The sequence below is a fragment of the Denticeps clupeoides genome, chromosome 4 (genome assembly GCF_900700375.1).
Source record: "Denticeps clupeoides chromosome 4, fDenClu1.1, whole genome shotgun sequence".
NCBI classification, from domain to species: Eukaryota; Metazoa; Chordata; class Actinopteri; order Clupeiformes; family Denticipitidae; genus Denticeps; species Denticeps clupeoides.
The window spans coordinates 25,147,224-25,158,750 of NC_041710.1; the positions used below are offsets into that span (position 1 = coordinate 25,147,224).

At 51.5% G+C, this 11,527-nt stretch overlaps 1 protein-coding gene across 12 annotated transcripts in view; it reads right to left on the bottom strand.

Annotated features, from left to right (window-relative positions):
- Window positions 1–1,494, bottom strand: part of fat1a (FAT atypical cadherin 1a) — a 62,452-nt gene extending 60,958 nt beyond the window's left edge. For 7 of the 12 annotated variants that reach the window (XR_003749464.1, XR_003749467.1, XR_003749468.1 and 4 more), the window contains exon 1: window positions 1,234–1,494. Coding sequence is in view for 6 of the 12 variants with exons in the window: in XM_028975757.1 (XP_028831590.1) it covers window positions 1,234–1,247 (14 nt within the window). In the remaining 6 variants the exon portion in view is untranslated. Of the gene's footprint in view, window positions 1–305; window positions 442–1,233 lie in introns of those variants that run through there. The other 5 variants (XM_028975756.1, XM_028975755.1, XM_028975753.1 and 2 more) reach the window with 2 other exon arrangements.
- Window positions 1,495–11,527: the final 10,033 nt, after the last annotated feature.

Below are 11,527 nucleotides of genomic sequence, written 5' to 3' on the forward strand. Positions count from 1 at the left end.
GGCGACAGCCGCGCGTTAGCCAGATGTACGGACGGATGGAGAGAAGAATAGTGACCAGAAACCTCGGCGGCGCGACAAAAAACTTCCGCGAACTTCCAAAAGTCGCTGTTGTGTTAGTTTTTTTTTTTTTTTAGTAAAACTTTTGAAAAAAAAAAAAAAAAAAAAACTGAACTGTGCGGCCACCGTGATTCGCACCACAAAGCGCCTGCCCGCGGGCTGCTAAACTTTGAAAAGCCGAACACGCACTCGCACACACAACCGCGACTACGCAAAGTGCGTGTTTTGTCGAACGTGGAGGCGCTCACCTGCTACCCGCTCGTCGGCGGCGTCGGTCTGGCGGGATTTCCGTGCGGTTTAGCGGTCCCGAGTGTCGGCATGTTACCGTCGCCGAGCTCACCTCGCCGCGAGAGCCTGCGCTTCTCCCTCAGCGCTCTCTCTCCCTCTCTCTCTCTCTCTCCCTCCCCCTCTCTCTCCCTCTTTTCTCTCAGCTCCCTCCCTCCCTCTCTCTCTCCCTCAGCGCGTATCTCTCCGCTCGTCCGGATCTACTTAGTCCGACCGACCGCTGCCGGCGCCGGGCACGTGGAGCCGCGCCGGAACGTTACATATACGTTCTTTAGACGTACTTATTACCGCGTTTCTGTTGTTGATGTTGTCTTGGTAACTTACTTGCGACAAATTATCACGTGCAACATTTTTTTTTTTATTATTATTATCCAGCCGACAGACACACTTTCCACGGCACACCTGCTCGGGCAAACGTGTAAAAAAAAAAACCCCACACGCAATAATATATAAAAAACATAAAAAAAGTGCTTTTTAAACTTGGAACTTTTTATTATTAACAACCGACAAAACGCCGAGAGAAGGCGACACGCGGTCGCAACGTGGCGTTTTTTCGCCAGCGGCCACCAGAAAAGAGACTGGAATTGAAAGAAATCTGTCCCTGCTGCACACGGCGATTGATGGCGCTCTCTCCCCGCCGTTACCTGGGCCGGGGAGCGCGCTGCCCGCTCCGCCGTTCCGCGCGATTCACGCCCGCGTCCCGCGTCCCGGTTCTGCGCGGTCCAGGCTACTGGAAGTTCGTGAAAACGCGTCCGTGGTCACGCAGCTGACCAAAGAACTCCAGCTTTCATAGTTTCTCGTTTACTACTGCGGCTCATTTGTTGGACTTATTGGACTAATATTATTAACAATTATTCTAGTATTTTTTTTTTATTCAGGTTCAGCACTTACCAGATCTGCTGCATAAAGTTGCCGCTCCAAAGTTCCGATCAGACAGTAAATCCCGACAAATCGGTGCAAACTGCGTCCGCGATCATTGCAGGAGAGCGAAATGCAGGAGGCGCGCAGGTAGGTCCGCGGTCGGCCGACTCGGAAGTCCCCACGCAGCGCATTTTGTCCGCACACAGCCCGTCTCCGTTAACGCTCCGCTCCGGTTCGCGGCGGCGGCGGCGCTCTGCCTCCGACCGGGATGCTCGCCTTTCGGGGGTCGTGACGTCACCAGCCTCGTGTCACGCCGTGATTCCGGGGAGAAGGGGGGGGGGTGTTGGGTTACGAGACGAAGTCGGCGTCCGCATGCTGATGCGCGCCACGCTCGCGACGTCACGGCTCGGTGTCCAGTCGGTTCAGACCGGAGGTCGCCACGATCCAGTTTGTTTCCATGCTAATAGATGATCTGCTAGTAATAGATATAACGCTCCGTGTCTTGACCCCGAGTGGGGTTTCCATGCTGTCTCTGTACATTGGAGCCTTAAGCTCATTAAAACCACATTCCTCTTCCTGGGAACATATAAATGGATTCTACAAAAATGCAACAAGGACAGCAGGTCCCTATAATCACAATTACAATAACAACAGTAGTAAACTTGTTTCTTATAATAAACATTTTGTTTAGATTTTGTGTAATATTTCAACTTACTGTATGAGCCAGTGTATTACCCATTTATTACACAGACACCGGCAGGTTTAATCTAAATGTGTAAATGTGTGTGAGAGAGTGGCAGTGTGGGGAGGGATAGAGAGCGAGTACACCTCTGCGCTCATGCACACACCGTATTTCCTTCACCTCTCCATGGAGCCGAGGTGTCCCGCCACTGGTCCACTCGTAAAGGGTTAATTGGATTCCGGTCAGGTAGAGCAGAAGGGGGCTGGCCTGAGCCTTTTCATCCACAGAGGTCTGGCTTCGATGTTTTATGAAGCAGCGAGGCAGTGCTGGAGTGCTGAGAAGACAACAATTCAACAAAAAGTCTTTGGATATTTCCTCAGTCTAGATGGAAATGTCGCATCCAGATTTTCGAATGGCCAATTCTGACCAAGGTTATTATTTTTAATGTCATCATACTTTTTGTAATATTCCTTATAGGTTATAGACATTAACACATTAAAAAAAATAGAGGGGGTATTATTATCAGGCCACCCCAGTTCTTGCACAGCACCAAAAAAGGCCACTTCCTCCCAGCAGCGCGCATTCCAGTCGGCCCGTGTTCCGAGACGAAGACCTACACCTTCCCCGGCACCTCTCTCCCTCTCCACTTCCAGCAGGCCGCCACACATGAAAGCAGAGACAGTGCAGGCACGAGAAGAATCTGCTTCCGGGGTCCCACTGAAGTCCAGCGCTGCTGTATTCGGAAGCCCTGGAAGCTGTAGACGTGTATCACGTTGCTTCCGCCCGTGGACCGCGACATGCCGTTCTCCAAACAGACCACTTCAAATTCCCTGGTGTATGAAACTAGATTTTGTTGTCATAGCATTTGATAGAGATTGTAGAGAACACAATCCGACCTCAAAAAATGAAAAAATATAGACGGCCCTACAAAGGCTTGACTTTGGAGCCAAATTTATGGCAGACATTCACTTTCCTAAAAGACCTGAAGGCTCTAAATCACTTTTTATGGAAGCACTTAGGGACACAAAGTAAATTGAAAACAGTTGTACGCAAGAGTAGTATGAGTTAGCATCGAAGATACATCTTTTATACTGTATTTTCGATAGGGGAGTTTTGATGTATCAGTCTTACACAGAAGCTTAATGATTCTTAGTTGAAATGACAGGGTGGTGTGTTGTGCTGCAGGTAAGAGACAAGTGTGTCCCCAAAGTGACACAATGTAAAATGTAGCATAAAAACTGTGCATAGTTCAAAGGTCTCCTCTGGAACCGACATGATGTTCTTTCACTCATTATGGCATTATTACAACACCGAAGCCCCAAGAACTGCAGGACGCCATGTTTCCATGGTCAGTATTATCAATAAAGATGATGAATAATAATTACTCAATATCATCAAAGTCAGGTTTCTCATTTTTTATAGAAAACTTCCAAAACAACATTGCCTCACAACACTCGCACACATTTAGATATTTTACTTTTTTTTCACCAGTGCCATTTCAGATGGCATCAGAGGGTGTCCATGGAGTTCTTGATCCCTTGCGTACTGCTCCAAACTGGGGGAAAGGTGGGTCAGAGCAAAGAATCCCAAAAGTAAATGTGGATTGAAAGAGCACAATGTTTGCTGTGAAAACATTAAAAGTACATTTTTGGAATGTTAGGAAAGTGCTACAGCGACATTTGAACAAATTCTCAAGGGCATGAACGCGGAAACACAGTACTTTCCTGCTCACAAGAGTGTAATGGTGAATGACAGTGTCTGTGGCATGCTATTGTGCTATCCTTGCTGTCCGTGTGCAGAGATGGCCGTTTACCCACAAGGCCTGTGTGGTAGCCCAGTGAGACTCTGGATACAGTGACAATGGCAACCACATGTCATGGCTCTTTTTCTAAAACTGGTCTCACATCCGTGGAAAAATCTGTGACAATGCCAGAGCAGTTCTCTCACATATTGACTTCATTGTCACCCACCTATTACCGAGATCCAGACCCTGGCCGGATGGAATACTTGAGTGCAGACATTTGTTTATTCAGAAAGTAGACTTCAAAATGTAATTCTTGCAACAAGATAATGAACGGGTTGTGCAGTTTGAGACTTCTCTTGTGATCCCAGAGAATGGCCGAGTTTGGTTCCAGAACAAATAGGGCAGCAGAAGTCAGCGCTCTGGAAAGAAAAGCAGTAATCTTCAGAGAATGAGAATTGCACGGCACAGAGAAATAAGCAAATGCAAGAGGATGATGGAGCGAATAATAAAAAGTTCCTGAATAATAAATGCATCAAACTAAAAAGTACCTTTATAGAATGGGCTTGATAGGATCAGCCAGGCATGATGGCTTGTCAGAGTTATATTAGATATAGCTTTTATGAATAGCATTGCTTTAGTGAGGTTTTGCTTAGGTATTCATGTACAGGCTCAGCATTTTTATGAATTCAAATATGAATGTTCTCATTTTTAGATAAAAAAAATATCATTAACTTTTTAGGATAAAATCCACAACAGTACACTAAGCTGAATGCTTATTATTTGGCAACTATATGGGTACAGTTCTACACTTTTATCCACTCAAACTTATGTCTAAGAATAAAGAAATCTGAACAAACTGAGAAGTGGGCATAGCCTGTTACTGGTATATGTGTATAAGTGGAGAAGGACTGGTCTCATTGTGTGAAATGAATATCTGGATGAGGTTGGACACTGCAGATGTCTGAATTGGCTATTACTGGGCCACACAAGAGAAGATTTCCTTTAAAATCCATTTAAAAAGCAGAAGTAATATTTTACTCACTGATTAAAAATTAGCTACTCCTATTAAAGTGAAGTGATTGTCACATGTGATACACAGCAGCACAGCACATGGTGCACACTGTCACGACTACGGACTTACGAGGGAAGGAAGCGCAGAGGTCTGACATACTGGGGAGGGGTTTTTATTCTACAACAAATAAACAATAAACTCAAAGAAACAATGGCGCGGTGGCCGAAAACAGTTTAACGTAAATAAAGAACTTAAACAAACCCGTAGGCGTGTGGCGATTGCCAGAACTCAAAACACATGAAAACAAAACTAGGTCAAGTTCGTGCAGCGAGTTCACGAAAATGCCAGCGACCCCGAACGGGCGGAAACTTCCGGCATTTATGGGGCGTCAGGATTAAAGTCAGGTGTGGAGGCCAGCTGCAGGCAATCCTGACAGAGCCCCCCCTCCAAGGGCTACGTCCTCGGAGCCCCAACAGTACCATCAGTGGAGGCGGCGGGGTGGACGGCGGCAACCACAGGGCTCCTGCCCTGCTGTATCCTCCCCTTGGAGGACCCGGTCCCTCGGGCTGGCTCCCCGGCGTGGTCAGGCGTGGCGGCCCCGGTCCCTCGGGCTGGCTCCCCGGCGTGGTCAGGCGTGGCGGCCCCGGTCCCTCGGGCTGGCTCCCCGGCGTGGTCAGGCGTGGCGGCCCCGGTCCCTCGGGCTGGCTCCCCGGCGTGGTCAGGCGTGGCGGCCCCGGACCCTCGGCCTGGCTCCCCGGCGTGGTCCCGCTTGGCGGCCCCGGACCCTCGGCCTGGCTCCCCGGCGTGGTCCCGCTTGGCGGCCCCGGACCCTCGGCCTGGCTCCCCGGCGTGGTCCCGCTTGGCGGCCCCGGACCCTCGGCCTGGCTCCCCGGCGTGGTCCCGCTTGGCGGCCCCGGACCCTCGGCCTGGCTCCCCGGCGTGGTCCCGCTTGGCGGCCCCGGACCCTCGGCCTGGCTCCCCGGCGTGGTCCCGCATGGCGGCCCCGGACCCTCGGCCTGGCTCCCCGGCGTGGTCCCGCATGACGGCCCCGGACTCCCGTACCTGCACACAATAATCAGGGCCGATCCATCTGGGTACGTGTGGGCCCTGTCTCCACATGTCCCCTCTGACACATCTTGTGTCACCCCCTGCACCGCGCAGGGAGATTGTCCCAGAGCCTCCGGCGACTGTTCCAGGCACCCCAGGCTGGTGCCTTCTGGGACTATGCAGCCCCTCTCGCTGCACGGCCCTGGTGCCAAGGGGGGGGGCATTGCCAGACCATCCGGCTAGCCCCTTCTGCGTCCGTTGGGACAAGCAGGCCCTCTTCCTGCCTGTCCCAGCTGGGTCCTCATGCCTACCCGGGGGCTCTATGGCGCTCCACCCCTCTGGAGGCAGACGCAGGCCCATGCCTGGCCCGCCCTCCTCACTGGCTACCGGAGGACCCAGCTCCATCGCTTCCCCACCTCCCCTCCCCTCAGGAGGAGTCCCCAACCCGAACTGCACCCCCCCAAAAAATTCTTTGGGGGAGCACCCCCCCCGGCTGGACTTAGGGGTACCTTGGGGCTCGTCCACCTCGCCTTGGACCGGTGCAGTCAGGTTGGGAACTCCCTCCCTGGGGTTCGGCTCTGCTGCTGGGTCACCATCTGGTGGACACAAAGAGGGGAAGTGGGGGCGACATACGGACACATATGCCACGCACACACACACAGACAGAGACAGACAGAAGAGAGGGTCGTCTAGTTCCCTCTCTGAGCACTCCGGGACCTCCTCAGGGGAAACAGCCAGGATCTCGGGAGGTGCGACCTTTTCGTCGCCCGCCAGTGCTTGGTCTTCTTGCCCCGGATCCTGACTGGCGCTGGATGTGGTGGAGGGGCAGAGTTCGATCCCTGGCTCAGGCTCTGGCCGATCAAACTCCGCCCTCAGTCTCTGCTGGAAGTCCCGAAAACTCCTGTCGGTCTCTCCCTGCTGCCAGAGGGCTGTGCTCCAGCCCCATGCTGACCCAAGCAGACACGCGAGGATGGTGGTGGTCTCATCAGTGTCTGCTGCCCCACTGAAGGGTCCTGGGACCATTTGGCTGTCCCACACGGGGCTGGGCACGTCGCTGGAGATGGTGGTGGGCGTGTTGTAGCGTGGGGGGTGGTAGACGTCTTCTCCAGCATGCGGGGGCGCTGGTGATGCGCTGCAGTTCAGCTGGGGAACGTCCGAGCAGAGGGAAGGCGGGTCGGCGACTGGAGCTGGGAGGGCATCTTCCCTGTGAGGCAGTTCCGGCAGTGCAGTTGCTGGCTGGCGACCTCCTGTTGCCCTGTTCCACCAGCTTACCCCCGCATCGCTGTCCTCCTCCTCACTGTTGTCGCACCTCTGGGACTGACGTGGGTTTCCACGGACCTCGCAACGATCATGGACGGGCACGATGGGCGGAGCCATCCCGGCACCGACTGCCCAATCGGCGTCATCCTCGTGTTGGTCCGTGTCGACCTCATACCCTCGGAAGTCACGTGGATCTTCACGGATGTCGCGACAATCTCGGACGCGCGCGCTGGGTGGAGCCATCCCGGCCCCGACTGCCCAACGAAAATCCACGTCATTGTCGCTTTCGTCATCCGTGTCCTCCCACCTGTGACTCCGAGGGTCGTCCACCCTGCGGACATCCTGGACCCAGGGTGCGATCAACTCCCAGGGACAGTACTCTGGCCATTCCGGCTGGAGCCTGCCCACCTCCTCGCTGGAGGGACGCCGCCGTTGTCGCTTCTCACCCCCCTGGAAGTGACGTGGGTCCCCACGGACCTTGCGACGATTGCAGACTGGTGCGATGGGCGGAGCCCAACTCTCGTCTCCCGTGCTCTCGTCGTCGTCCGTGTCGTCCCAGTCCACGGGGAGCCTTGCCAGCAGAGCGCAGAGTTCTTGGCTCGACATGCCGAAGATCGTGGGGGTCGCATCTTCTGCGCTCGCTGCCCACGTCACTTCCTCGCTGCTGCCGACGCCAACGTCCTCGCTCCGCCCACTCACCCGCCGACGTTGTCGCTTCCGGGTTTCGCGGAGTTTCCCGGGGGTGACGTCATCACGCGGCGCCGCGTACCACGGCTTCTCGGGGAGAAAACGCTCCACCAGAACGGGCGGCGCGTCTCTCCCCTGCCGTCCGCGTTCGCCGCGCCGGGCTGCGTCCTTCGCGGCGTTTCTTCTCCTCTGTTTTTTACCTCTGCGCTTTTGGGTGGGTCGCTGGCATTCTGTCACGACTACGGACTTACGAGGGAAGGAAGCGCAGAGGTCTGACATACTGGGGAGGGGTTTTTATTCTACAACAAATAAACAATAAACTCAAAGAAACAATGGCGCGGTGGCCGAAAACAGTTTAACGTAAATAAAGAACTTAAACAAACCCGTAGGCGTGTGGCGATTGCCAGAACTCAAAACACATGAAAACAAAACTAGGTCAAGTTCGTGCAGCGAGTTCACGAAAATGCCAGCGACCCCGAACGGGCGGAAACTTCCGGCATTTATGGGGCGTCAGGATTAAAGTCAGGTGTGGAGGCCAGCTGCAGGCAATCCTGACACACACAGTGAAATTTGTCCTCTGCATTTAACCCATCACCCTGAGTGAGCAGTGGGCAGCCATGACAGGCGCCCGGGGAGCAGTGTGTGGGGACGGCGCTTTGCTCAGTGGCACCTCAGTGGCACCTTGGTGGATCGGGATTTGAACCGGCAACCTTCTGATTACGGACCCGCTTCCTTAACCACTAGGCCACCACTGTGTTAACAAACACTCTCTATGTATTACCTAACACAATTGAAATATCACTCAATGTCTGTCTCAGGTACCATGAAAATACCTAACAAATTAAACATAATTTGGGTTTTGCGTACTGTATTTTGTTCAACATGTTGTATGTATACCAGCTTTGGCCTGCATGCTCAGATTCAAAATGTAAAGATGCAAAGCTTCAATTAATTTTGACCAGGATTCTTCTTATATGCCTATAATAATAGGCCTATTTTTTTTTTTTTATCAGCCAGATCAGTTTCTGTCTGGGCACCAACACAACACATTGACCATGCCATCCAAAAGCACTCTTCCTTTAATCATATTCAGGATTAGGCACAAAGCAGCATTTCTGACATGGATTTGGACGGTTGGATTAGCATTGCTATGCAAAAGAGGCGTATGTTCTTAGCGACATATCAACACAAAGCACAGTGACTAGGCATCTCTGTGAGACTATGATCTTAGCTCATGCTCATGTAGAAAAAAGAATCTGTCTTCTCTATCTGGGGACGCAGATGCCGAAGTCAATTATCTGCCTTTAGAAACTAAAGTAGCATGCTTCAGAAATCCATTCCACTCAGTAGACACCAAATCCACCCTGCATCCCCAAGGCTTAGGGAAACAAAAAGTGGAAAGTATCCAGAGAGTTTTGAATTTTCAGCATTCCAGTTTCATTGTCACAACATTTTGCCTTTAAAGCAAGACGCTGTGTATCACAAAAATAAGGGAGCGTCATTTCTTTCTGCATTTCACACACATGTAGATGAGTGTGACCTTCATAAACCCTGCCGAATGGATTCTCAAGCCAGTATGAATAATGCATTTACACACACTTTTGCTTATCTTATGGACGTATATCATCTGTCAGATTTAGGAAGCTTAGGGATGGCCCCAAAGGCATTGTATATTTCAAATCCCCCCATTTCAATGATATGATCTTGCCAATGAGACACACTCAAGAAGGCATTCAGGGCAAACAGGCCTCACTAAACAATAATTAACATTCACCAAATTGCTTTAAGACGTTGCAGTTGAGACGATTTAAATGGCTGACAAGTTTAAGGGTTAGAAATGAACGAGTTGTGAATCAGTATTACTGATGCAACGGAGCAATCATGCTGTATGGCATACAATAGGCAGGGACTAAAATGTTGAGAGGACACTACCCAGATGTAACAATGTCTTTGTCTCTTATCTAGGAAAATATCAGTGGCTAGTTTTTATGACGCAGTTTTTTTTTTTCACTGAAGTCAAAGGGATGTCCGTGCAACCACTCTAAGTGGTATTCAGGTCAGTCCAACTGTATCCTCTGGGCGCCTGGGTCATTCGGCACAGTTCTGCACCGTTCCTGGCCACCTGTCCCGGAGACGCCATGAATATTCTGCTCGTGCTCTGATGCAGGCCCTGGCCAGTGCTCGGCCCACAGAGCACAGTGAGGGGATCAATCCCGACTGCAGCAAGAGAATCAGCAGCCATTATGATGCAGGAGCACAAATCCAATTAAACTCCGCTGAGGGTAAACCCAGCCATCGGCTCAGCTTCTGCTCGCTCACTCACGTCGAGCGAGCGCCACACCGAATCTTGGCTCTTCTGCAAGTCAGTGTCACTTCCCGCCCAGCCTCAGAGGCAAATAAATACACTGACTCACCTAATATTTCATAATGGATCATAAACAATTCCCCCGGTGTGAGTTTTTCCTCATCCCATTCCTTCCTTGTCTGGCATGGTTTTGTACACTTAGCAGTAAGTAGGCCTGACTGACAGCAAGGCAGACACTGACCTTGATGAAAACAAAATGCAGAACAAAAGAGGCTACTATGAATAAATAATGATGTGTTTTATGTGCATTTATTCTTCAGAAGGAAATATTTAAAAAAAAAAATGCAGCAAACTGAAAAAATGTGACAAACTCTTGACCTTATAAAAGAAAGCTTGATCAGTAGGCATGCAGCAAAACACTCTGCGCTACGTGGCTGAAGACACCACATCATTCAGGTAGAGAAAGGTCAGAGGCAGCTTCAGAGCCCCTTCATCCAAACTACCCAAAACCAAACTTGTGCAGCTGTCACTGGGCGTTTACATGGTAGCACCGACAGCACAGCGCAGGCTTTAAATGCCAGCCAACTAATTCTCCTTGGCTGCAAGGGAGTGAGGAGGCCAGCGTCAGCCTCTCCACCGCAGAGGTCCGTGCAAACCGGCCCGATGAAGTCCATCTGCTTCAGCTTCCTGGACTCCAGCGGGCCGTTCAGAGAGCACTCTCGCCCCGGCAAAGAGAGAGGAGAGAGCCAGGCAGGCACAAACAAAGCCTGATTCATGATGCGGCGGCTTGCTTTGAAAGAGCAATGAACTTGCCGGCGCAAAGAAGACCTCACCCCACCCCCCCATCGCCAAAACGGATGGAGGACGGGCAGTTCCACCCACAGCTGCACCTGGGAACGTGGGTGGCACACCCAAGTGCTACAGAAGACAGTGACTCCATTAGAATAAGATGAAGAAAAGGCTCACAGCGAGGCATCTGAAGAAAACAATGACCCCACTTAAGGATCCTTTGAAGTTGCAATTAAATTGTTAAGGTGTCAGTATCGCAGCACGGCATCACGCTTGACTGACAGGCCGGCCGTATCCGTTGCATTGTTATTCTAAAGTGCGTAAGGGCTCTCACTCCTCCAGGGATGTGATATATTTATCTGTCATCAGCGCAGTGTTTGTCTGCGGAAGTGGCAGGATGTGAGAATCATGTTGGTCGGCGTGTCAGCTCGGGCTGCCGGCACGGTAGCTGAAGCCCCAGGAGACTCGCTGTGTACGTGCAGGGTACCTTGATATCCGTAAGAGCTTAGTTTGCGCGCTGTGTTCTCGCTGGGGGGGGGGTGGGTTAGTTTAGCGGTTGGTGCAAAGCTAAGCGGCACGCTATAAAATATATACCATTTGAAATGGTGTCAAACGACTGGGGCCAGTGGAGCAGTGATTATATTCAAATGAGAGACACCTCCCCGGGGTAAAAGAGGTGAGAAAGGGCGAGATGAGAGCAGAATACTGCATGCAGGTGGGAGGTGAAAATAAACAGACATAACATTATAACCACTTGCCTAATATTGATTAGGTCAGGCCACCAAAAGAGTGGTTATC